The sequence below is a fragment of the Protopterus annectens genome, chromosome 6.part0 (genome assembly GCF_019279795.1).
Source record: "Protopterus annectens isolate FY-2018-M chromosome 6.part0, PAN1.0, whole genome shotgun sequence".
Taxonomy (NCBI): Eukaryota; Metazoa; Chordata; order Ceratodontiformes; family Protopteridae; genus Protopterus; species Protopterus annectens.
The window spans coordinates 448900761-448928013 of record NC_056737.1 but is presented as its reverse complement, the minus strand read 5'-3'; the positions used below and the strand labels follow the sequence as shown (position 1 = coordinate 448928013).

Sequence of the window (27253 nt, the reverse complement as noted above, 5' to 3'; positions counted from 1 at the left end):
CAATTTTGTAAATGAAGTGCTAGTTTTCCCCCCAAAGGGGCTGCCAAAAGATAAGTGCTTGGAGATGGCAGAGGAAAGTCATTCAGACTGTTCACCGTAGGGAGGTGCCTTGCTACTTCTAGATTTGGAGGTGGAGGCACCCCACTGGTTTGTTCTGCAAGTTCCTTGTGACTGAAACCTGGAGCCTTTGGAGTGTATGGGTTTGACCTGAGCAGCTCTGGTGGGTACTGGAAAGGACCAATTCTTAGTAGGCCAGTGCTTACTTAACCTGGGTGGCTGTACTTGTAGGAAATCTTTTACAGTTTGCATAGATTTAGCTTTGCCTTTCATCTTTTTTCAAAACGTCTTCTGCCTTATTACCAAACAGACTGTCCTGTTGTCCAGGAGCATCCAACAATTTTGCTTCAACATGATCAGGCAGATTTTGCTCCTCGAGCCAAGCATGCCTCATCACAGATCCAGTTACAGCAGCCCTGCAAGAAGCCTCCAAAGAATCAAAACCACATTGCAAAGTATGCTTTCCAACTTGTTCAGCTGAATGCAATAAATCCTGTAACTCTATTTTCCACACAGAAATCAACATCATTTTTTTGTTTAAGTAAGCCCACGACATGCTGCTGATATTTAAGCATATGAAATTGACAGTTTAAAGCCCTGATTGCCAAAGGTTGCAGACGTGTAAACCTTTTTACCCCATCTATCCAACGCCCTGGAGTCTATCAGAAGGGGTAGGATTTTTAGCAGTAGAAGCCTTAACACCCATGGGACCCTGAGAAATGGTTTCAGGGTCAGCAGTAGGGTTTTTTAAAAAGGAATTTGTGGGAGTCAGGAACCCTGTAATATCTGTCTGGCTTACTAGGAGCCGGAGGCAGGGAATCAGGAGCCATTCTGGATTCTGAGAAAACATCAACAATGTCTAGAACAGGAGGTATAGCCAAAGGCCTATGCTGAGGAAGAAGGAAATCCTTAAGCCTCTTTAGAAGGGATGGATTCTTCTGCATCATAAGGTGGAATAGATAATTCCGGATCAGAAGAGGAATCAGAAGAAATGGAAACCTGATCTGAAGATACATAATCAGTGCCTTGCCTAGGCCTCTTAGCAGGAGGGGGTTGGGAACCCCTGATCAAGGTAATTAAATCCTCAGCCATTTTGATCATTTGTTTTTTAGGCATAGGTCCTGTGCACGTGGCCCAAGCATATTTTTTTTTAGAGAACTGGAAATGCAAGGTATGTAACAAGACAACACTCAAAAACAAGGGTAGATGCCACAAATGTATCCTGGATGACGGTCTTCCAAATAAAGCGCCAATACGGAAGTAAACTCAACAAGCACTGCGATAGTAATCCACACTGTTCTGTCTGTTGTTAGATACAAATCTTTAGGCCTGAAAACACCCTCAGAAGCCGGTGCCTGCTCAGCGGCTCCGAACCCATCTAAGGTAGGGACATCCGCGGGTTCAATACTTAAACTGTCTCGCAGCATACCAGACTCCGAATGGTTCTCAGTAGAGGCATGCAAATCAAAAGTAGTGGGTATCAGGGGCTGCGAAAGCACCTCAATGAGTACCGGCGAACTGGCGACTGGCTTAGGAGAAGCTTCGTCGTCAGTTTTGGACCTTGATGGTCTGCCTCTGTCTTTTTCTTTGCGTTTTTTGTGTGTTCTGGTAGTCGGATTGCCAACGGACATTTCTGGATAGTTAAATCTTGAGCCAAAATATTCAGATGCAAAAATATACTGATGCTTAATAGTGCGTTGATTAAATTTAGCACAAAACCGACAGCAAGGCACATTGTAGTCAGGGCCTAGGCAAGGAATACAGTACAAATGAAAATCCTTAAGAGGTATTTGCTTCCCACAAGTAATACAATTAACTTTTACTGACATCGGTAAGGAGCAAGAAAAAGTTTCCCTAACTGGGTACTTAGCTTTAGGTTGAAGACACTGGTTCTGAAACTCAAACAAAAATTTCAGGAGTCGGCCGACTGGAACTTGCTAACTGCTTCTGCTTCGGGCACCGTGCAGCCAGAAAGACTGATGAAAATGGCGTTGGCTGCATGTTTTATACCCCTGACAACATGGAAAAAGGGACAGCAACTGACGCAGGACCCAAGACTTTGTTAATCAGGCCGACTGAGGGCAACCTGCCAGCAGATTACCCAAATGTAATGACTGCAACAGTGAAACACGAAGAACATCATCAATCTGATCTGCAGCATGGGGAATGACCCCCCCCCCCCCTGCCAGAAAGGAAGAATTTCCTCCCACTGCCATCTGTAACCTTGAATGATTTTCAGAACCCATTTGTCTGAAACTATCTGATGCCAAAGAAAAAAGGAGTCAGAGTGGTAGGTTATCACAAGGCCTTTTGAAAAGTCATTCAGACTTGTTGTCCTGCCCTTTTGTCTTGCAAGGTTTCATCATCTTTTTAGAACCCCCATGCCATTTCTTCTTAATCATCTGTTTACCTGAATTCTGTTAAGGCCGTTTATTCTGTTTTTCTGCCCAAATTGGATGAGGTGAAAGAAAATCCCTTGGACAATTTGGAAAAGGAAGGATGAACAGATTTTTGATTCCCTAGATCAGCTTGCCCCTTTCATCACACTTTTGGATAATCTCAGCACTAGAGGGGCCAAACACTACCTCTCTATTTATGGAGAATTTAAAATCTCATTTTCACATTATCTGGGGGGCTCTGAGAATGCAGCCATGCAAACCTCCTTAAAACAGCAACAGTGGCCATAGCCCTGGAAAAAGTATCAACAGTATCATACACAGACTGCAAACAATGAGTAAGGACCGGTGTAAAGGAAGAAACTATAGGATCACAGGAAGTTACTAGGCTACTGGCTATGAGGCCCTTTCAAGCAGAGACAAAAATGTATGCCAGGTTTCCAAGGTAAGCACCTCTCCCCCCTGTCAAGCAGGGATGCAGGTGGGATCACAGGGATAAATATTTTATTTCCCATCCAGTCACCCAAGTTACGCTTAAACAAGGACAGAGAGGTACTCTTCTTCACATGAAGAGGGAGTCTATTTCACAGATAGGAGGAGTCTCTGGGACAAACATCTGTTACACCAGCAGGTTCTATTAATGTCACAGGCTAGGTTTAGGTCCCGAGTGCACGTTACACGTGTGGTCTTTGATTTGCAGATATGCAGCATATCCAATAGGGCGGGGTCCGAGATGGCCCTAAAAGCCAGACAGAGGTCCCCACTGAGCAGTCTATACGTGACTGAGTAAAGTGAGAGGGACTTCAGCCTATGCACATAGGATAGATGTTGGAGACCCTGAATTCTTCTAGTCAGGAACCTCTGCAGTCGTTCTAGCTGCCGCAAGTGCCTAGTGAGGTACATACCAAAGGGGCATTGCACTCAATTATTGGCCTGTTAAGGGTAGAGTGCAGTGAGATAATGGACTCTTTTTTCCTGGATGCTATGCATTTATTTATGAGATGAGCCATATAATATGCCCTTCGCACTACTGAGGCTACATGTTGATTAAGTGCTAGATTGCTATCTACCATGGTGGCCAGATCCCTTGTTACTGATTCCGTGTATAGGACGTTGTTGTTGATGTGGTACTTTGCAGGAACCTGATTCTTGCCAATGGGGACTACAATACATTTTTTTGGCACTGAGTTTGAGGCCATGTTTTAGGCACCAGTTGTTTGCTTGGGTGAGACCATCTTGGAGAATATTATCATTTGGGGCATTTTTGCACCCAGACATGTAACTTCTAAAAAGTTTGACTTCTTGGGGAATGGCACTCCCCTTTGGCTAATTTCCATCCATTTATGTATCTCATGTAGTAGTGATGTTTAAGGTAATCATCCAGCTTTACCATTTTCCTAAAAAAATGACGTCCCAGATGCTCTCTTTTTAAATGACTTTCTCTTTATCCCCCGAGCTTTCAGTTTATCCACAGAAAGTTTACTTTTTCTAGAACTTCAATGGTGTTGAGATGCTGCATTCATCCCTGGGACTCATCTATAATAATGGCTTACTTTTGTTTCTTCATCAAATAGGCATCCAAAGATCTCAACATCCATTTTCAGTAGCAGGTTTAATGTTTTTTGTTTTTGTATGCTCCAGTCCTAAAGCAGGTCATGCATACTGTGTATGAATAATATCCATTGGTGGCATCTGCCATCAGCAAACACACTAGCCCAAATGTGGAGCAGATATAACTTCACCCACCCAGTATCAGTAACTGAAAAAAGCTGAAGCAATATAATGAAAAAATACTATAGAACTCCATGGGGGGAGACATGCGCTCCTTTACTTTGTGGGCTTTTTTATTAAAATTTTGCTGTAGTTTTGTCTGCAGCATATTTGTAACAAAATATACAGAGCTTTTTATCAACATGAAGGTAATACAAAATAAGTCCAAGTAATTTCTCATTAAATACTAGTAAAAAGTTAAAATATAAATAAAGAAGGTGAAGAACTGGATGTTCAAATGACTTGTGAGCAGTAATACCAGAGGAAAACAAAGACATTAATTCTAAACAGTTTGGCAACAGACATGTATCAACTAGATCAAGAATATGAATCCTGACTGGAAATTCAGATTAAGGGACCAAGACTGGCAATTAAACACATGTGAAATTAAGTAATGATAAATATATCACTCTCAATATTATAACAGACTCCCTAAAATAATGTAACTGTGATCATATTTGCTCTTGACCACCTCTGTCCATTTTTTTTCTACTTCACAAGACATCAAAAGACTTTTCAATGATAAACTTTAATGCCTGCAAAGACTGCTGTTACAAGGAAGGTCATGAATGGACAAAATGCTACAATTTTAACTTTTACTAAAAAAATAAAGCAATGAACATTCAAACATCTTTCACAAGATAGTACCTATCATGGAAAACATTCAACACTAACATATTCACCTTCTATTAGAAGTGACACTTATGCAATGTCAGTTAACTGACTACACTACACTGTCCCTATAAGTAACATTTACCCTCATCCTTGTGGCCTATGGCATGGCTGAAAAAAGTCCAAAGAATACTTCATTTCCCAGTTAACAAATAAATTACATTAAACATGTTTATTCATGTTGAAAGGGTAGTGATTTATTATTACCTGTACACGTTTTTCAGAAAAAAGGGCAGGTACAGGTATGAAAAAGGACTAAAAAAAAAAGCACCAGCCATTGTTGTAAAGATATTTTTTATCGGAAAGTACTTAAAACTGTTAAATACAAGTTTTGTAATATAATTTACATAACAAGCATAACTACACTTTTTCCAAACTTTTATTCTGCATAATGCTACCCTTGTACATATAATGTCCTAAAAAGTCAGCAAACAGCTCACACTGTTATTTTGCTTAAAAAATTTTTTGACCAATGGCTTGCTACTAACAAAGGCCACAAACAGTACATCTGGGACAGCATACAGTGTAAAACTGACAGAATTCAAAGTAAAACATCTAGCAAACAAGTTCAAAGTTGCAGTTGATTGCTGGTGATATGAACATACACTAGAAAACTTTATTCTGCCACTAAGAAACCTACTGTTTAGTCAGATTTTAAAGAGAACGCTTACAGTCCTCTTCCATGTTAAAAACAGGGTAGCCACATAATTGTACTCTTTTCAGCTTGAAACTTTTTAAATATTTTGTTTTAGCCTTTATTTTACAACAAAGCATTTCCTTTTTCCAAAACAAGAATTGCACATAGTAAGGCTATTAAAAAGACCAATAAAAATCTGCACAAATCAGACTTAAGAGTCAATATACTGTACACTTTCTACAATATTTACGTTTATAATGACAGAACAATACAGAAGTGCTTTCACTAAAATTTACAGAAAAGAAATCTTTTAGATGAGGAATAGCTGATTGGAAAGTTCATTTATTTACAAGATGGTCAGGTTTTCACCTTCAGCTTATGCATTAAGTCTTAGACACTGATCCTCTCTCCTTCTAGAGGAGATATCAATGTCTATTGAATCTTTACCTACAATAAGTCTTAATCGTTTAGCTGGCGGAAGAGGAATGAAATCATCTTCAAAGTCATCATCTTCCTCATCATACTCTTCCTCCTCATCTGCTTCCTCTTCCTCTCCATCCTCCTCCTCTTCCTCCTCTTCACTCTCTTCATCATCATCATCATCATCATCGTCATCATCTGAAGAGGATTCATCAAGAGAGTCTTCATCACACTGATTACATTCATTTTCTTCTATTCCAGACCCTAAATGACTAAGTGCATTACAACATATACCATTATCAAGACCACTGTCCGAATAAGCCTGACTGACCCCAACACATTCCTCATCTCTTTTTAGTTGTATTTTAAGCTTTGTAGAACTACAACCTGTTCCAGAATTATACCCATTATTAAGTTTTGCTACATACAAATTATTTCTGTCATTTTGGTGTTCTTTACTTAACTTAATGCTTATTTTTGATGAACTGATGTGATCATTTTCCTGGTCATTTGACTTACTGCTGCTGCTATCACGTCTCCTGCGGAGGGTCAGTTTAGGAATCCCAGAGCTGTTTTCAACAATTAACTGTGCATCATACCTTGTAATTCGCCTTTTCTTTTTTCTTTTTGCAGTTCTGAAATGATCTTTTGGCTTGAAAGTTTCAGCAGTTACTACAGTGCATTCATTGGATGCACCAGTGCAATCCTGATGTCCATTTGACATGTCTAGTGCTAATCTGTTGCAATCACCATGTTCAGTAACAGGTGATGAGCGTATTAGTTCAGGTATTGATTCTTTATTTACAGACGGCTCACAAACAGAACCAGATTCTTCTACTTTTACAATGGAGCCTAAAACTGCTGCATGCTGTGAACTTACACTTTCTGTAGATACAGTACAGTCCTCAAAATTATCCTCCACCTTAAGCACAGTTTCAGGATTCAACAAACTTTCATTTGCTGTATGTGAATGCTGCTCGAAGTCTTTTAACTCAAGTTCACAACTACCACTTTTATGGCAGTCCAAGATATTTGGTTCAAGCTGCTTATCAGGGAGTTCCTTCGGATCAACCATTTTTCGCAGGGACCTCCTGGTCATATATGTGCAAGAAGAAACTGCTACATCTGTAAATGCTTCTGTTACAGCACTCACACCATGCTCTTTTGCTGCATGCCTGGTTATGCAACCATCTGATCCATCTTTTTCTGGTCCCTGCATATCTCTGTCTTTAACAGAAACATTTTTATATAAAATCACTTTAGGTTCCTTAAGAACTAAGTTTTCTACCTCAAGCTTTCTTGAAACAGATTTCTGCTCTGGCCTTTTGCATCGACTTTTCTGCCTTGCTTTTGACAACAGAGGTTTTGCAGATTTCCTTAGTCTCTTTGGTACCCTGGAATTGTTCATATGGGTTGGTTTAGAACACGAGGTAGAATTGGAAACAGCAGAGTTTCTTGTTATTGTCTGCCTTGTTACTGTTCTGCCCTTGTAATCTTTTTTCATATCCGTTGATTCTTTTCCGTCAGCAGCTGCAGAGAGAGAAAAGTGGTTACAAAGGAAATTCATGAATTTCTTTTTAACAGCATCCATTATATAAATTGTATGTACTTTATAATTTTTAAGTTTACTAAAATAAAAACACTTGTAAGCAGTTATCAGAAAAAAATACTACACAGGATGCTTGAAGCCTGCACACATTTCTCTGCATTCTTTGAAGTACAGTCATCTTGAACTAACAGTGTATCAGCTTACAAAAAAAGTTACAATAGGCATACATCTAGCTATCTCATGTGTCCATATAAAAAAGGACATAAAATACAAGCACGTATAGAAAACAGATAACATGCAAAACATAAAGTGCTTACAATTTAGAAAGCCCAAAAGACATATAAACCTTTGTGCAGGAGAGTTCCTTACTAGAGCACTAAAAAAGATGACTTTGTTTTCTTTGTGTTTCACATTTGCAGTCATTACACTTGGGTTATCTGCCTGCAGGTAGCCTTTAGTCGGCCCAAATAACAGAGACTTAGTATTTCTGCGTCAGTTGCTGTTGCTGCAGGACTGACGTCAGGTTGTCAGGTGTATAAAAACAGGCAGCCGACGCCATTACATCCGTCTTTCTTGCAGAGGAGCCTGAAGCAGAAGCAGTTTTTGCATGAATGCCAGTCAGCTGCTACCTGAGTTTTTTGTTTATGAACTGAATCATCCTGAAGACTTCTAAAGCTAAGTACTCTGTCGGGGATCCTTTTTTCTTGCTCTAACCGATGTCAGAAAAAGTTAATTGCCTTGCCTGTGGAAAGCAAATACCACACAGAGATTTTCATTCTTACCGAGTCATCTGTTTAGGCCCAAACCACAACGTACTTCGCTGTCGGTTTTGTGCCTTGTTCAACACCTGAACCATTCATCGTTGGGCCCTTATTGTCACTAAATACTTTTGTTCTCGATCTCCATACTCCGAAACGGCTTTGATAAGCCATCTGATTACCGATATTCTGAAAAATGTAAGGATAAAGACAAAGACAGACGGCACAAGTCCAAAACTGCCAACAACGCTTCCATTAATCTAATCACCAGTTCGCCAGTACTCAGTGAGGCATTTTTGCAGCCCCTGATGCCCGCTTCTATGGATTTGCAGGCCTCTACCGAGACCCGTTCGGAGTCCGGTATGGTGCAAGACTACTCTTCGACTATGGAAAGTACAGTTGTGTACACTTACCATAAATGTAGATGTTAGAGTGTATTCACTTATGCAGTCATTACATTTGGGTAATCTGCTGGCAGGTTGCCCTCAGTCGACCTGATTAACAAACTCTAGGGTCCTGCTACGGTTGCTGTCCCTTCTTCCATGACGTCAGGTCGTCAGGAGTATAAAACATGCAGCCGACACCATTACATCAGTTTTTCTTGCCCCAGATGTCAGGTGCCCCCCAAATGGGGAATATATATATATATATATATATATATATATATATATATATATATATATATAAAATTATATACAATTTAAAACACAAAACATATACCTCCAAACAAAAGCAAATACAACAAAAAGGCTTTTAATCATAGTAAAAGAAAGGAGAGGTATAGTTAAAGAAAAACAGGGGGCTGGAGGGAGGGTAACCAGGACTGCAACAGTGAATACACTCAAACATCTACATTTATGGTAAGTGTACACAACTGTACTATGTTCTTCGTGTTTCACTGTTGCAGTTATTACACTTGGGTAGAATCCCAAAGCTATGGTTGGGGAGGATGGATTTTATACAGCATTAGGAGAAGCTATAAGGCCCTGCAGGACAGGAGTGGCAAAGCCAGCTCTGGATTTAGAGAAGAGAGGTAAATGGTAAGGTTTGGTAAACGTATGAACTGAGCTCCAGGTAGCAGCTTCTAGAATGTCTCTGGTAGGAACCACTCTGAGAAAGGCTGCAGAAGTAGATGCAGCCCTGGTGGGGTGAGATCTGATCCCCTTGGGGACAGGTTTACCATGGTGCATATAGCAGAAATTAATACAATGGCTTATCCATTTGGAAATAGTCTGCTTTGAAATAGCCTTTCCCTCTGTCCCTGCAGCAAATCCCACCAATAGTTGTTCAGATTTTCTTAGAGATCTTGTCTTGTTTAAGTAGAATCTTAATTGTCTGTGTACATCCAATGAATGCAGAATCTGCTCATCCTTGTTCTGTGGATTGAGGAAGAAAGTTGGTAGATGAATGGTCTGATTAAGAGCCACACTGGATACCACCTTAGGCATAAAGGATGGGCTGGTCCCGAGAGCCACCTTGTTCAGGTAAAAAAATAATGAAAGGCTCCACTGCCATAAGAGCCTGTAGTTCTGAAATCCTTCTAGCTGAAGTGACTGCTAAAAGAAAAGCTGTTTTCCAAGAGAGAAATTTTAGGTCCACAGTAGCAGCTGGCTCAAAAGGAGGTACAGTGAGTTTTTCCAAAACAAAACTGAGGTCCCATGCAGGAGTTGGTGCTCTCGTGGGTGGTCTTAAGTTTTTGACCCCTCTGAGGTACTGCTTTAGCAGAGGATGAGAGAAGACGGGAGGTTCTGTGTTGTAATGAGCTGAAATGGCAGAGGCATGGATTTTTATGGAAGAAAAAGATAGGCCCTTTTGAAGCATCTCAGTTAAGTATTGCAGAATCTCAGGAATATTAGGCATTGCTGTGCTTATTCCTTGTGTTTGGTTCCAGGCACAGAATCGTTTCCATTTGTCAGCATAAGATTTTCTAGTACTAGGCCTTCTAGCCTCCAAAATGACACCCATCACAGTTTGCAGAGAGATATCAAGGGTGAAATTAGCTGATTAGCCACGCTGCAAGATTCAAAGTTTGGAGCTGAGTGTGCAGAATTTGGTAGTTCTGCTGAGACAGTAGGTAAGGTGTCTGAGGCAGGTGCCACGGAGGAAGGTGTGACACATTGCGCAGGAGTGGGTACCAGTGTTGGCGAGGTCAGTCTGGAGCAATCGGAAACATTTTTGGTTTGTCCTGTCTGACTTTCAGTAGGACTTTGGAGAGCAGAGGCTGAGGCAGAGGGGGGAAAAGCACAGACTGATTTTGCCAGCTGAATGATACAGCATCCACTTCCCAAGCTTTTTTGTGATGAATTCTTGTGCAGAATTTGTCCAACTAATAGTACTGGGTGAGGCGAAAAGATCTATGTCTGGGCTCCCCCATTTGCGTGTCAGCATGCTGAAAATTTGTGGTTCCAGTTTCCATTCGTGTGGGTCCATAAGATTTCTGCTTAGGTCTGCCAGAGTATTTTGCTTTCCTGGCAGGAAATGAGCTTGTAGATGTATGATAAGTCAAGGCAGTGTTCCACAATGCCATGGCTAGTCTGCAAAGGGGGTAGGAATGTGTACCCCCCCGCTTGTTTATGTACCACATGACTGTGGTGTTGTCTGTCTTTATCAATAGTTGTCCTGGATGAAGGTAGTCCTTGAAGGCTGTCAGAGCATTCTGTACAGCTAGCATCTCTTTCTGATTGATATGTACGTGCATTTGATTTGGGCTCCATTTGCCCAGAATGCATTTCCCTGCCAGATGCGCCCCCCCCCCCCAGCATAGTCTGATGCATCTGTAGTTAGGGTTTGGGCGGCAGGGGGTGGAGTGAATGACAGTCCCTTGTTTTGGTGGCAGGCCTCTGCCCACCATAGGAACACTAGCTGCAGGCAAGGTATGACAGGAATCATTGTTTCCAGGCTGTGACAATGTTGACTCCATAAACATATGCAGCCTTGCATATGGAATTAGAAGAATGCAAGAGGCCATGAACCCAAGCCTGCAGAATTTGAGTCATCAACTGAATTTGCTTTTCGGTACCAGTTGTGATTTCCCTAGACAAGTTAAAACCCCAGGTATGGATAAATTTGAATATTTCTTTGCCTGCAAAATGCAATTACTGGTGCCAGGCACTTTGTGAAGGCCCTACCATAAATGTAGATGTTAGAGTGTATTCACTGTTGCAGTTATTACACTTGGGTTATCCTGCTGGCAGGCGACCGAGGTCGGCCCGAGAGTTCCAAAGTCTTAGGAAGGCTGAAAAGATAAAGATATGCCAAACAACCATGTATATATTACTATAAAAATTTCCTTCATCTACAAGCAAATACACCACACAGGTTGTATAGAGATGAGAAGTAGAGAATAGTCCCAGCAAAGAGGGGGGTGGGGGGTGGTTAACCTGGACTGCAACAGTGAATACACTCGAACATCTACATTTCTGGTAGGTACACAACTGTACAATGTTCGTGTTTCACTGTTGCAGTCATTACACTTGGGTAGAATCCCAAAGCTTAGGTTGAGTGGCTGGGTCTTGATTGGATTTGGCGAGGCTAACAAGCCCTGCAGAACTGCAGTGGCAAAGCCTGCTCTGGATTTGGAGTAGAGAGGTAGGTGATAGTACTTGGTAAAAGTGTGCACTGAGCTCCAGGTTGCAGCTTCTAATATGTCTTTGGTTGGTACCCCTCTGAGGAAAGCTGCTGAAGTGGCTGCTGCTCTGGTAGAATGAGGCCTAATGCCCTTAGGCACAGATTTGCCATGTTGTGCATAACAGAAGCGGATGCAGTGTCCTATCCATTTGGAGATTGTCTGCTTTGTAATGGACTTTCCTTGTGATCCTGCAGCATAAGCTACAAACAGTTGCTCAGTTTTTCTGAAAGCTTTTGTTTTGTCCAAGTAGAATCGTAGCTGCCTGTGTATATCCAAAGCGTGCAGAAGTCTTTCCCCTTTATTCTGGGGATTTGGGTAGAAAGTAGGTAAATGAATACTTTGGTTTATGGCCACATTGGAGAACACTTTTGGCATGAATGTTGGGTTTGTCCTACGAGAAACCCTGTCCTGATGAAAAATGAGGAAAGGTTCCACAGCCATCAAAGCCTGTAGCTCTGAGACTCTTCTTGCTGAAGTTATTGCTAGGAGCAGAGCAGTTTTCCATGACAAGAATTTTAGATCAGCTATGCTGGCTGGTTCAAATGGAGGCAGTGTTAGTTTTTCTAAAACAAAGTTGAGGTCCCAAGTAGGTACTGGTGCTCTCCTATGGGGTCTTATATTCTTTGCCCCTCTGAGGTATTGTCGTAGTAGAGGATGTGAAAAAAATAGGAGGATCCGTAATGTAATGAGCTGAAATGGCAGAGGCATGAATTTTAATAGATGAAAAAGATAGTCCTTTGTCCAACATCTCAGTCAGGTATTGCAAAATCTGAGGTATATTAGGGACCAGTGGGTCGAGCCCTTGTGCCTAGTTCCAAGCACAGAATCTCTTCCATTTTTCTGCATAAGATTTCCTAGTGCTGGGCCTCTTGGCTTCCAAAATTACACCCATAGCAGCTTTAGAGAGAGGTGCAGTCTGAGTGGCTACATTATCTGCCATGCTGCCAGGTTTAAGGTTCTGAGTTGACTGTGCAGAGTCTGATTGTTTTGCTGTGTCAGAAGACGAGGGATTTGAGGTAGAGGCCAAGGTGGGCCTTGGGACAAAGTTTTTAGCATTGGGTACCACTGCTGGCGTGGCCAGTCTGGTGCAATCAGTATCATTTTTGGCCTCTCTTGTCTGACTTTTAGTAGCACCTTGGTGAGAAGAGGCATAGGAGGGAAGGCATAGACGGTTAGGTTTTTCCAGCTGAATGATACAGCATTCACTTTCCATGCGTGAGAGTGATAAATACTTGTGCAAAATTTCTGTATTTGGCAATTGTGAGGGGAGGCAAAAAGATCTATGTCTGGGCGTCCCCATTTCCTTGTTATGTTGAACACTTGTGGATTTAGCTTCCATTTGTGAGGATCCATGATATTTCTGCTTAGTTCGTCTGCCAGTGTATTTTTTGTTCCTGGCAGGAATTGTGCTTGTAGATGTACCTGGTAGGTCAGTGCTGTGTTCCACAAAGTCATAACTTGTCTGCATAGGGGGTATGAATGTGTGCCCCCTTGCTTGTTTATGTACCACATAACTGTGGTATTGTCCGTCTTTATTAGTAGTTGTCCTGGATGTATTAGGTCCTTGAAGGCTGTCAGGGCATTCTGTACAGCTAGCATCTCTTTTTGATTGATGTGAAGATGCACTTGCTCCTTGGGCCACGTGCCCTGAATACATTTTCCTGCCATATGTGCTCCCCAGGCATAATCCAATGTATCCGTTGTTATTGTCTGCCTGGCTGCAGGTAAGGTGAAAGGCTGTCCCTTGTTGTGGTGACAGGCCTGGGACCACCATCGAAACTCCTGTTGTAGGCAGGAAATCAAGGTTATGATTGTCTCTAGGCTGTGACAATGCTGAGTCCAAACACTTTTTCGATACCATTGTAGTTTCCTCATATGCAGTTTTGCATATGGAATTAGTAGAATGCAAGATGCCATGTAACCCAGGGCCTACAGAATTTTTCTTGCAGGGAGCTGGGTCTTTGTTGCCATCATTTGAAAGTAATGAGTCAGTTGTCTTTGTCTGGCATGAGATAACCATCTGGGCAGTTGTATTTAAGCTTGCACCCAGGAATATTATCTCTTGAGAGGGCACTAGTTTTGATTTATTTTCGTTTACTGTGTACCCTAGGCAAATTAGCAATCTTTTTTTTACAAATGCCAGGTGCTTTAGAAGAATGTCCTTGCTGTCTGCTTGAATAAGGCAGTCGTCCAAGTAGGGATACATTTGAATTCCTTTTTGTCTGCAAAATGCAATTACTGGTGCCAGGCATTTTGTGAAGACCCTGGGCACAGTAGATAAGCCAAAGGGCAGTGCAGAGAATTGGTAATGCATTGAGCCTGCTATAAATCTGAGGTATCTTCTGCACGATTGTCTGACTGGGACGTGCAGGTATGCTTCCTTGAGATCCAAAGTAACTAGCCAAGCCTTCTTGCCCAGCATGGGCAGAAGTTGTTGAAGTGTTAATATTTTGAATTTTGGAACATCCAGGAAAGTATTGAGGATTGACAGGTCCAGTATTGGTCTCCAGGCTTGGTCTTTTCTGGGTACTAAGAAAAGTCTCGAGTAAAATCCTTGTCCCTGTTCTTCTTGTGGAACTTTTTGAATAGCTTCCATATCCATAAGAGCAGCAATTTGTTTTTGTGCCTCTGCCCATTGGTTTGGTGGCAGGTTTGGCGTACCTTTTGGTTTTGGAAGCGTGTGGAAGTGGAACCTGTATCCCTGAAAACTATATTCAGTACCCATTGGTGTTGGGTGAGTTGGGTGATCATGTACCAATTTTTTGAGAAAAGTGCTAGCTTTCCCCCTAGGGGTGCTGTCAACTGGTAAGAGCTTGGCCTTTGCAGAGGGAAGTCATTGTGACTGTTTCCTATAAGGTTGTGATTTGTCCTCTCCTCCTTTGGGGGCTGAAGCACCCCCACTGTTTAGGTCTGTAGGAGCCTTGGGGCTGAGATCTGCCTCTTGGGCGTCTGTATCTGCCTCTCTGTGGCCTGTCAGACACTGGAAAGGACCAATTTTTTGAAGGCCAGTTTCTGCTAAATCTAGGTGGTTGAACCTGTAAGAAATCTTTCACCGTTTGCATTGACTTTGCTTTATCCTCCATTTTCTTTAACACCTCTTCTGCCTTAATACCTCCATTTTCTTTAACACCTCTTCTGCCTTAATACCAAACAAAGTATCATGCTGTAGAGGAGCATCCAATAATTTTACTTTAACATGATCAGGTAAACTTTGTTCTTTCAACCAAGCATGTCTTTGAATTACTGAGCCTGTAACTGCGGCTCTACAAGAAGCCTCTAATGAATCAAAACATTGCAGAGTATGCTTTCCCACTTGTTCAACTGCATGCAATAAATCCTGCATTTCTTTACTGTCAGGACTTTCTGTATTTGTAACCATTTTCTGCTTTAACAATGACATGAGATACTGCTGATATTTAAGCATGTGAAACAGAGTTTAAAGCTCTTACAGTTAAAGTAGCAGAAGTGTAAACTTTTTTCCCCCATCTGTCCAGAGCTCTGGAATCCCTATCTGAGGGGACAGGATTTTTGGCAGTGGAAGCTTTAACCCCTTTAGGACCATAAGAAATTGTTTCTGGGTCTGCAGCTGTGTTTTTATAAAGGAATTTATGAGAGTCAGGGGACCCTGTAGTACCTATCTGGCTTTACTGGAGCAGGGGGTAAAGAAACTGGAGACAGACTGGATTCAGAAAAGACATCTACAATATCAAGCACAGGAGGGATATAGCCAGGGGCCTGTGCTGAGGCAATAAAAGAAAATCTCTGAGCCTTTTCTTGGATTCTGAGTAATCCTGGCTCTCCCAATGGAAATGCCCCTCATGGTGTGCAGAGTTTCCCCAAAAGAATAATCCTCAGGCGGTGAGGCTGAAGGAATGGACTCTTCAGCATCACAGTCCTCATAGGGAGGGAGGGAGGGAATAGCCCTGATCAGAAGAAGAATCAGAGGAAATGGAAACCTGATCAGAGGAATCATAATCAGTGTCTTGCCTAGGCCTTTTGTCAGGAGGGGGATGGGAGCCCCTGATTAAAGTAATATGGTCTTTGGCCATTTTAAGCATCTGTTTCTTTGGCATGGATGACTGTTCTGGAGAATGCTGCACTTGTTTCCTTGTCTTTAATGGTGTTTTTGACTTTGCCTTTGATGTTGCAGAAGCCTTAATTGTAAGCTGTGAAGGTCTGAAAACACCCTCAGAAGCCGGTGCCTGCTCAGCGGCTCCAGACCCATTTGAGGGTATAGTTTCCGTAGGCCCAATACCTCGAGTTTCCACAGGCCTCGGTGTCTCCACGTGGCTGTCGGTTAGGGCCTGTGGCTCTGAGGTAGCGGGTGTCAGGGGCTGCGAAAGCGCCTCACTGAGAACTGGCGAACCGGCGACTGGCCTAGAAGAGGCTTCGTCATCTGTTTTGGACCTCGGATGCCTGTCTTTTTCTTTGTCTTTGCATTATTTATATATTCCAGTCGTCTGTTGTTCCGACGGCATTATATAATTAAATCTTCGTCCAAAATAATGTAAAGCAAAAATCAAACAGATGTTTAATAGTGCGTTTATTGAATCTAGCACAAAACCGACAACTAGTGACGTCGTGGTCAGGGCCTAGGCAAGGAATGCAGTAAGAGTGAAAGTCCTTATGAGGTATTTGCCTCCCACAAGAAATACAATTATTAACTTTTACTGACATCGGTCTGGAGCAAGAAAAAGTTTCCCCAACGGGGTACTTAGCTTTACTGAAGACTTCAGTTCTGAAATTCAGTTTTGAAAATCTCAGGAGTCGGCCGACCGGCACTTGCGAACTGCTTTTGCTTCGGGCACCGCACGGCAAGGAAGACTGAAAATGGTGTAGGTTGCAACTTTTATACCCCTGGCACACTGACGTCAGGGAAGAGGCGACAGCAACAGATGCCGGACCAAGACTTTGGAACTCGGGCCGACTGTGGGTCACCTGCCAGCAGGATAACCCAAGTGTAATGACTGCAACAGTGAAACACGATGAACATCTGGTAATGCAAGTAGCTTGCTTTGAAGCAGAGATATCTTCTGCAGGATTTCCTGACTGGGATATGCAGGTAAGCCTCTTAAGTCTAGAGTTACCAACCAGGCATCTTTGCCTAGCATAGGTAGTAACTGTTGAGTCAGCATCTTGAATTTTGGAATGTCCAGAAATGTATTTAGAATAGAAACGTCCAGAATTGGACACCATGATTTAGCTTTTCTGTGTACCAAGAAAAGCCTTGAATAGAAATCTTGTCCCTTTTCCTCCTCTGGTATTGGTTGAATAGCCCCCATATTCATGAGGGACAGAACTAGTTTCTGGGCCTCTGCCCACTGATTTGGAGGCAGATCTGGCCATCCGTTTGGGATTGGCAACGTGTGGAAATGAAATCTGTATCCCTGGGATACTATATTTAAAACCCATTTGTCCTGGGTTATCAGTTGCCAGTTTCGTACATGAAGTGCCAGTTCCCCCCCCAAAGGGGCGGCCAAAAGTCAAGTGCTTGGTATTTGTAGAGGAAAGTAATTGAGACCGTTTACCATAGGGAGGTGCCTTGTTGCTTCCAGGTTTGGAGGTGGAGGCACCCCATTGTTTTGTTCTAAAAGTTCTTTGTAACTGAAACCTGGAGCCTTTGGAATGTCTGGATTTGACTTGAGAGGCTCTCGAGGGAACTGAAAAGGACCAGTTCTTAGTAGGCCAGTGCCTATGAAATCTGGGTGGCTGCACTTGTGAGAAATCTTTCAGAGTCTGCATGGATTTAGCCTTATCTTCCATCTTTTTTAAAACTTCTTCAGCCTTATTATCAAACAGACTGTCCTGTTGTAAAGGAGCATCCAACAATTTTCCTTTATCATGGTCAGGCAGATTTTGCTCTTTGAGCTAAGCATGCCTTCTTATCACAGATACAGTTACAGCAGCCCTGCAAGAGGCCTCCAAAGAATCAAAACCACATTGCAAAGTATGTTTTCCAACTTGTTCAGCTGAATGTAATAAATCCTGCAACTCTATTTTCCACACAGTCAGAGATCAACATAATTTTCTGCTTAAGTAAACCCATGATGTGCTGTTGATATTTAAGCATATGAAATTGACAGTTTAAAGCCCTGAATGCCATGGTTGCAGACATGTAAACCTTCTTACCCCATCTATCCAGCGCCCTGGAATCTCTGTCAGAAGGGGTAGGATGTTTAGCATTAGAGGCCTTAATGCCCTTGGGACCCTGAGAAATGGTTTCAGGGTCAGCAGTAGGGTTTTTGAAAAGGAATTTGTGGGAGTCAGGAACCCTGTAGTATCTGTCTGGCTTACTAGGAGCAGGAGACAGAGAATCAGGAGTCATACTGGATTCTGAGAAAACATCATCAATGTCTAGAACAGGAGGTATAGCCAAAGGCCTATACTGAGGAAGAAGAAAATCCCCAAGTCTCTTTTTAGATTCAGAGAAATCCTGACTTTCCCAGTGGAAAAGTTCCCTTAAGGTATGTAAAGTCTCTCCAAAAAAGAAATGCTCAGGGGGAGAAGCAGAAGGGATGGAATCTTCTGCATCAGAGTCCTCATAAGTAGGTATAGATAAATCCTGTTCAGAAGAAGAATCAGAAGAAATAGAAACCTGATCTGAAGATTCATAGTCAGTGCCTTGCCTAGGCCTCTTAGCAGGAAGGGGATGTGTAAACCTGATCAAGGTAATTAAATCTTCAGCCATTTTAATAATTTGTTTTTTAGGCATTGGGGCCTGTACACGTGACTCAAGTGTCGTTTTTTAGACATAGAAGTAGATTTTGGCTTTAGATTTGAAGATGGTGCCGGTATAATATACAAATCTTTAGGCCTGAAAACACCCTCGAAGCCTTTGCCTGCTCAGCAGCTCCGGACCCATCTAAGGTAGAGACATCCGCAGGTTCAATACTTAAAGCATCTCGAGGCATACCGGACTCCAAATGGGTCTCAGTAGAGGCCTGTGAATCAAAGGTAGCGGGTATCAGGGGGTGCGAAAGCACCTCACGGAGTACCGGTGAACCGGTGACTGGCTTAGGAGAAGCGCCGTCATCAGTTTTGGACCTCGACGGTCCGTCTCTGTCTTTTTCTTTGCGTTTTTTAGGTATTCCGGTAGTTGGATTGCTAACAGACATTTCTGGATAGTTAAATCTTGAGCCAAAATATTTAGAAGCAAAAATTTACTGAGGTTTAATCGTGCGTTGATTAAAGTTAGCACAAAACCGACAGCAAGGCACATAGTGGTCAGGACCTAGGCAAAGAATACAGTACAAATGAAAATCCTTATGAGGTATTTGCTTCCCACAAGTAATGCAATTATTAACTTTTACTGACATCGGTAAGGAGCACGAAAAAGTTTCCTCAACGGGGTACTTAGCTTTTAGTTGAAGACGTCGGTTCTGAAACTGGAAAATGAAAATTTCGAGAGACGGTCAACCAGCACCTGCGAACTGCTTCTGCTTCGGGCACCGTGCAGCAAGAAAGACTGATGTAATGGCATCGGCTGCATGCTTTATACCCCGACGACCTGACGTCATGGAAGAAGGGACAGCAACCAAACCAGGACCAAAGACTTTGTTAATCAGGCCGACTGAGGGCAACCTGCCAGCATATTACCCAAATGTAATGATTGCAACAGTGAAACACGAAGAAAGTACAGTTGTATACACTTACCATAAATGTAGATGTTCGAGTGTATTCACTGTTGCAGTCATTACATTTGGGTATTCTGCTGGCAGGCTGCCCTCAGACGGACTGAATATCAAAATCTTGGGTCCTGCATCAGTTGCTGTCTCCTCTTCTATGACATCAGGTCGTCAGGGGTATAAAACATGCAGCCAACGCCATTTTATTCAGGTTTTCTTGCCCCAGATGTCAGGTGCCCCCCAAATGGGGAGCAAAGATATATATATATATATATATATATATATATATATATATATATATATATATATATATATATAAATAAAATATATAAAAATAAACAGCAGTATATATGTAAATGCACTTATAGCAGCATAAACTTTACTTTCATCCAAAAGCAAATACACCACAAAGGCTTTAGAATATAATGAAGGAAAGAGAAGTTTTAGAAAAAAGGGGGATGGCGGGTGAGTAACCCAGACTGCAACAGTGAATACACTCGAACATCTACATTTATGGTATGTGTACACAACGTTACTATGTTCTTTGTGTTTCACTGTTGCAGTCATTACATTTGGGTAGAATCCCAAAGTTATGGATGGGAGGATGGAACTAAAAAGCATTAGGAGTGGCTATAAGGCCTTGCAGAACTGTAGTGGCAAAGCCTGCCCTGGACTTAGAGAAGAGGGGGCAAATGATAATGCTTTGTAAAAGTATGAACAGAGCTCCAAGTAGCAGCTTCTAGAATGTCTTTGGTTGGAACTCCTCTGAGAAAGGCTGCTGAGGTAGAGGCAGCCCTGGTGGAATGTGACCAGATTCTCTTGAGCACCGGTTTACCATGATGCAAGTAGCAGAAACGAATGCAGTGGCTTATCCACTTAGAAATGGTCTGCGTTGATATAGCCTTCCCCTCTGATCCTGTAGCAAATGCCACCAGTAGCTCAGACTTTCTTAGAGATTTGGTCCTGTTTAAGTAGAATCTTAGTTGTCTGTGCATGTCCAATGAATGCAGAATCCGCTCCCCCTTGTTCTGCGGATTTGGGTAAAATGTTGGCAGGTGAATAGTTTGGTTGAGAGCCACACTGGATACCACCTTAGGCATAAAGGAAGGATTGGTCCAGAGGGACACCCTGTCCGGGTGAAATGTAATAAAAGGCTCTACAGCCATGAGGGCCTGTAGTTCTGAAACCCTTCTTGCTGGAGTGACTGCCAAAAGGAAAGCTTTTTTCCAAGATAAAAACTTTATACCCACAGTAGCTGCTGGTTCAAAAAGAGGAAGGGTGAGGTTTTCCAGCACAAAATTGAGGTCCCATGCAGGTGTTGGTGATCTTCTGGGAGGCCTTAAAATTTTGACCCCTCTAAGATACTGTTTTAGCAGCGGATGAGAAAAGATCGGAGGTTCTGTGTTGTAATGAGCAGAGATGGCAGAGGCATGGATTCTTATTGATGAAAAAAATAGGCCCTTGTCAAGCATCTCAGTCAAGTATTGTAAAATCTGAGGAATATTTGGTTTTGCTGTGTACATTCCTTTTGCTTGGTTCCAAGCACAGAATCTCTTCCATTTATCAGCATAAGATTTTCTAGTACTAGGCCTTCTGGCTTCCAAAATGACATCCGTCACAGATTTACTCAGAGGTGTTTGAATAATTACATGATCAGCCATGCTGCCAGGTTCAGAGTTTGGAGCTGTGTGCATAGAATATGATTGCTCTGCTGAGACAGTAGATGTGGTACTTGAGGCAAGTACCAAGGAGGGAGTTGAGACATATTCCTTACAATTGGGTACCAGTGCTGGCGAGGCCAGTCCGGGGCAATTAAGTCCTTGAAGGCTGTCAGGGCATTCTAAACAGCTAGCATCTCTTTCTGGTTGATATGCAGATGCATTTGTTTTGGGTTCCATATGCCCTGAATGCATCTCCCCGCCATGTGGGCCCCCCAAGCATAGTCTGATGCATCCGTAGTTAGGGTTTGGGTGGCAGGGGGTAGAGTGAAAGACAGTCCCTTATTTTGGTGACATGTCTCTGCCCACCAAAGAAACTCCTGTTGTAGGCAGGGAATGAGAGGAATCATTGTTTCCAGACTGTGACAATGTTGACTCCATAAACTTTTTAGCTACCATTCAAGTTTCCTCATATGCAGTCTTGCATATGGAATTAGTAGAATGCTGGATGCCATGAAACCCACAGCCTGCAGAATTTGTCTTGCAGATAACTGGGTTTTTGTTGCCATCTGTATGAAGTATACATTCAGTTGCCTTTGTTTGTCTGGCATAAGGTAAGCCATCTGGGCAGTTGTATTCAAGCTTGCACCCAGGAATGTAATTTTTTGAGAGGGTACCAGTTGTGATTTTTTTTTCGTTTATTGAGTACCATAGGCATGTTAGAAGCCTTTTTACAAACGTCAGATGTTGAAGAAGAATGTCCTTGTTTTCTGCTTGAATGAGACAGTCGTCCAAGTAAGAATAGATTTATATGCTTCTTTGTCTGCAAAATGCAATTCCTGGTGCCAAGCACTTTGTAAAGACCCTGGGCGCAGTAGATAAGCCAAAGGGCAGTGCAGAGAATTGGTAATGCATAAAACCCGCCTTGAAGCGGAGCTGTCTTCTGCACAATTCCCTTATTGGGATATGCAGGTATGCCTCTTTTAAGTTTAGAGTTACTAACCTTGCCCAGCATGGGCAGTAGCTGTTGTAAAGTCAGCATTTTGAATTTTGGAATGTCCAAGAACGTGCTCAAACGTGATAAGTCCAGTATTGGACGCCAGGCATTGCCTTTTCTGGGTACCAGGAACAGTCCTGAATAAAAACCTTGTCCTTTTTCCTGTTCTGGTACTGGTTGAATAGCCCCCATATCCATGAGGGACGTACTTTGTTTCCAAGCCTCTGCCCATTGATTTTGTGGCACATCTGGCCAACTGTTTGGAATTGGCAAAGTATGGAAATGAAATCTGTACCCCTGGGATACTATGTTTAATATCCACTTGTCCTGGGTAATTAACTGCCAATTTTGAGCATGAAGTGCAAATCCCCCCCCCCCAAAGGGGGCTGCCAAAAGATACGTGCTTGATGATGGTAGAGGGAAGTCATTGAGACTGCTTACTGTAGGGTTGTGCTTTGTTTCCTCCAGATTTGGAGGTAGAGGCACCCCACTGCTTTGACCTGTAAGAACCCTGTGATTCCTATCCAGAGCCTTTTGAGCGCCTGGATTTGCCTTGTGAGACTCTCTGCTGGACGCAAGAAAGGACCAATTTTTAGTGGGCCAATGCCTACTGAATCTGGGTGGCTGTACATGTAAGAAATCTTTTAGTTTGCACAGATTTAGCTTTGTCTTCCATTTTCTTTAAAACCTCTTCCGCCTTATTACCAAACAGAGTATCATGCTGTAAAGGTGCATCCAACAATTTAGGTTTAACATGGTCAGGCAGATTTTGCTCCTTGAGCCAGACATGCCTTCTAATCACAGATCCAGTAACTGCGGCTTTGCAGGAGGCCTCCAAGGAATCAAATCCACATTGCAAAGTATGCTTTCCAACCTGTTCTGCTGCATGCAATATTGTTGTATCTTTCGGCTTTTCCCGGTTAGGGGTCCCCAACAGCGGAACTCCGGTCTGCTGACTGGCAGCAGATTTTTATGTACCGAGTTGAAAGCCCTGACGTACAACCTTCAATGAAGGTACGCCCATTCATGCATGTCTCCACACAGAAGACGCTTTAGCTGAGAATCGAACAGGACATCTTACTGTGAGGCGACAACGCTACTGCAGCACCACCACTGCAGTATGTTCTGCTGCATGCAATAATTCCCGTAATTCTTTATTCTCCACACAATCAGAAATCAACATAATTTTCTGTTTCACTAAGCCCACAACATGCTGTTGATATTTAAGCATATGAAACTGGCAGTTTAAGGCTCTAATTGCCAAGGTTGCAGACGTATAAACCTTCTTTCCCCATCTATACAGTGCCCTGGATTCTCTATCAGAGGGAGTGGGATGGTTTGGCTGTAGAGGCCTTTACACCTTTGGGTCCCTGTGAGACAGTTTCAGGATCAGCAGCAGGATTTTTGAATAAAAATTTGTGGGAGTCAGGAACCCTGTAATATCTGTCCGACTTACTAGGAGCCGGAGGGTAGGGAATCAGGAGCCATGCTTGATTCTGAAAACACATCATCAACAATGTCTAAATACATGAGGTATAGCCAAAGGCCTATGCTGAGGAAGAAGGAAATCACTTAGTCTCTTTTTGATTCAGAGTAATCCTGACTCTCCCAATGAAAGTGTTCCCTTAAAGTATGGAGGGTTTCTCCAAAAGAATAATCCTCAGGAGGAGATGCAGATGGGATGGATTCCTCTGCATGTGAATCCTCACAGGGTGGTATAGAAAATTCCTGATCAGAAGATGAATCAGAAGAAATGGAAACCTGATCTGAAGATTCATAATTAGTGCCTTGCCTAGGCCTCTTAGCAAGGGGGGGTTGGGAACCCCTGATCAAGGTAATTAAGTCCTCAGCCATTTTGATCATCTGTTTTTTAGGCATAGGGGCCTGAGCACGTGGCTCATGCATCATTTTTTTAGACTTAGAAGTTGTTTATGAAGCTGGCGTTGGTTTTATATAGAAATGTTGAGGCCTGAAGACACCCTCAGTAGCCAGTGCCTGTTCAGCGGCTCCAGACCTAGAGGGAAGAGACATCTGTGGGTACAATTCTCTGAGAATCTCGCTGCATACTCCGCATAGGTCTCGGTAGAGGCCTGCGACTCAAAAGTAGCGGGTATCAGGGGCTGCGAAAGCACCTCACCGAGTACCAGCTACTGGCTTATGAGAAGCTTCGTCGGTTTTGGACCTCGACAGTCTGTCTCTATCTTTTTCTTTGCGTTTTTTGTGAACTCCGGCAATCGGATTGTTATCCGACGACATTTCAGGGTGATAAAATCTGGATCTAAAATATTTTGAAGCAAAAAATATACCGCTTAATAGTGCATTGGTTAAATTTAGCAGAAAACTGACAGCAAGGCACGTTATGATCTGGGCCTAGGCAAGGAATACAGTACAAATGAAAATCCTTATGAGGTATTTGCTTCCCACAAGTAATGCAGTTATTAACTTTTACTGACCTTGATAAGGAGCAAGAAAAAGTTTCCCCAACGGGGTATTTAGCTTTAATTGAAGACTTCGGTTCTGAAACTCAAATGCGAAAATTTCAGGTGTCTGCCGACCGGCAGTTGTGAACTGCTTCTGCTTCTGGCACCGTGCGGCAAAAAAGACTGAATAAAATGGCCTCAGCTGCACATCTTATACCCCTGACATCATGGAAGAGGAGACGGCAACCGACGCAGGACCCAAGACTTGGATATTCAGGCTGACTGAGGGCAATCTGCCAGCAGATTACCCAAATGTAATGACTGCAACAGTGAAACATGAAGAACATCATCCTGCGGATGTCTCTCACTTGGATGGGTCCGGAGTCACTGAGCAGGCACCAGCTTCTGAGGAAGTTCTTCGTACTACCGATGTTAGACACAAACAGACCTCTTTCGTGTCTTCAGTTCTGTCTAAAACTACCAAGTTTAAGTCCAAGAGTACGCGCTACGCCTAGAAAACAGACTACCAAAGCACATGCACCTGCTTCCTTGCCACAACATCAAATGCTTAAAATGGCAGAAGACCTTATTATGCTGATTAGGGGAAGCCAGCCTTCTCCTGCTAAGAGAAAGAGAGACCAGTCCCCTGCAGCTTCAACAGACCGAGAGTCCGACGACTCTGTGGTATCTGATTATGAAGACATGCCCTTATCTACTTATGAGGATTCTGATGCAGAGGAATCCATTCCCTCTGCCTCTCCTCCAGAGGATTTTTCTTTTGGTGAAACCTTACATACTTTAAGAGCACATTTCTGTTGGGAATGCACAAGACTATCCTCAGTCCAAAGAGAGACTCAGAGAATTTCTAGATTTGCCACAACACAGGCCTTTAGCAATACCCCCAGTCCTGGAAGTTGACTATGTTTTTATGGAATCCAGCCTTACCCCTGATACTTTACTCCCTGCTCCTAGGAAACCAAACAGGTACTACAGAGTACCCAATTCTCACAAATTCCTTTTCAAAAATCCTACTGCTGATCCAGAGATCATTTCCCAGGAGCCTAAAGGTATCAAAGTTACTACAGCAAAGAATCCCACTCCTTCGGACAGGGATTCCAGAGCTTTAGACAGATGGGGTAAGGAAGTATTTACCTTTGCAACTCTCGCCATTAGGGCTCTGAATTGTCAGTTTCACACGCTGGAGTACCAACAACATATTTTGGAACTTAAGCAAAAAATAGCAAAATTTAAAACTGAGCAGAAAACAAAGAATTGCAAGAGCTTATGCATTTTGCAAGCCAAGTCAGCAAGCATACACTGCAGTGTGGTTTTGATGCCCTAGAAGCATCTTGCAGGGCAGCAGTCACTGGTTCTGTACTGTGAAGGCATGCCTGGCTTAAGGAACAGACCCTGCCAGACCATGTCAAATCAAAGTTATTAGACGTTCCTTTGCACAAGGACAGTCTGTTTGGCACCAAAGCAGAAGAGGTTCTTAAAATGATGGAAGAAAAAGCTAAATCTATGCAGACAGTTAAAGAATTCTTGCAAGTACAGCCTCCTAGATTCAGTAGACATTGCCCCTCGAAGCATTGGTCCTTTCCAGCCCCCTCAAGGCCATCTTGAACTAGACCCACGGGGAAACAGACCCCGGTTACAGTCTCAGAGTATGCAGAGATCCTAAGCAATGGAGTGCATCCACCTCCAAAGCGAGGTTGTGCTAAGCAACTCCCTTAAGGAAAGAATTCCCAATGACTTTCCAACTCCACTCCCCACCTCTGCCCCAACTACTTGTGCCCCTAGGAGGAAAACTTGCCCTTCATGCAAGAAACTGGATTTCCATCACCAAAGACTGATGGGTCCTCAACAGTGTATCTCAGGGGTACAAATTTTACTTCCACTCACTGCCAACCCCAAAAGGGTTCCCAGACTTTCCTCCAAACCAGTGGGCAGAGGCACAAAATCAAGTTCAATCCCTGCTCTCTATAAAGACAATTCAACCTGTTCCTGCGGAACAAACAGGCCAAGGATTCTATTCCAGACTCTTCCTGGTACCCAGAAAAGAGGGCTCTTGGCACCCAATCCTAGATCTGTCAATTCTCAAAAAGCTCCTGGTGGTACCAAAATTCAAAATGCTCACCCTGCAGCTGCTTCTACCAGTGCTAGCCAAGGATGCGTGGTTAGTCACCCTAGAGTTAAAGAAGCCTATTGGCACATCCCTATAAGGGACTCATGCAGGAAATATCTACGCTTCAGGGAAGGATCTTGTGCATTATCAGTTCTCTGCACTTCCCTTTGGCTTATCCACTGCTCCCAGAGTATTTACAAAATGCCTGGCACCAGCCATTGCTTACTGCAGACAGAGAAATATCCAAATTTACCCGTACTTGGATGACTCTGTGATTCAGGTAGACCGTCAGGAAATGCTGTTGCAGCACCTGACATTTGTATAAAAAAACAAAAAACCTTCTGACCTCCCTGGGTACACCAACAAAAAAGAAATCAAAACTTGTCCCCAGTCAAAAGACTGTATTCCTGGGAGCAAGCTTGGACATATTATCCCAGAAGGCATTCCTCACTCCAGAAAAACAAGCCTATCTGACAGACTACTTTACTCAAATGGCCACCAGAACCCAGCTATCCACTTGAGGAAAATCTGCAGGCCCTAG

The 27253-nt window shown here is 42.8% G+C and overlaps 1 protein-coding gene across 1 annotated transcript in view; it reads right to left on the bottom strand.

The window, feature by feature from the left end:
- Positions 1-5623: 5623 nt before the first annotated feature.
- KMT5B (lysine methyltransferase 5B) overlaps positions 5624-27253 on the bottom strand; it is a 1528897-nt gene continuing 1507267 nt past the window's right edge. The window contains exon 12 of the mRNA XM_044073539.1: positions 5624-7482. Coding sequence (XP_043929474.1) covers positions 5909-7482 — 1574 coding nt within the window. The 3' untranslated portion in view covers positions 5624-5908. The remainder of the gene's footprint in view (positions 7483-27253) is intronic.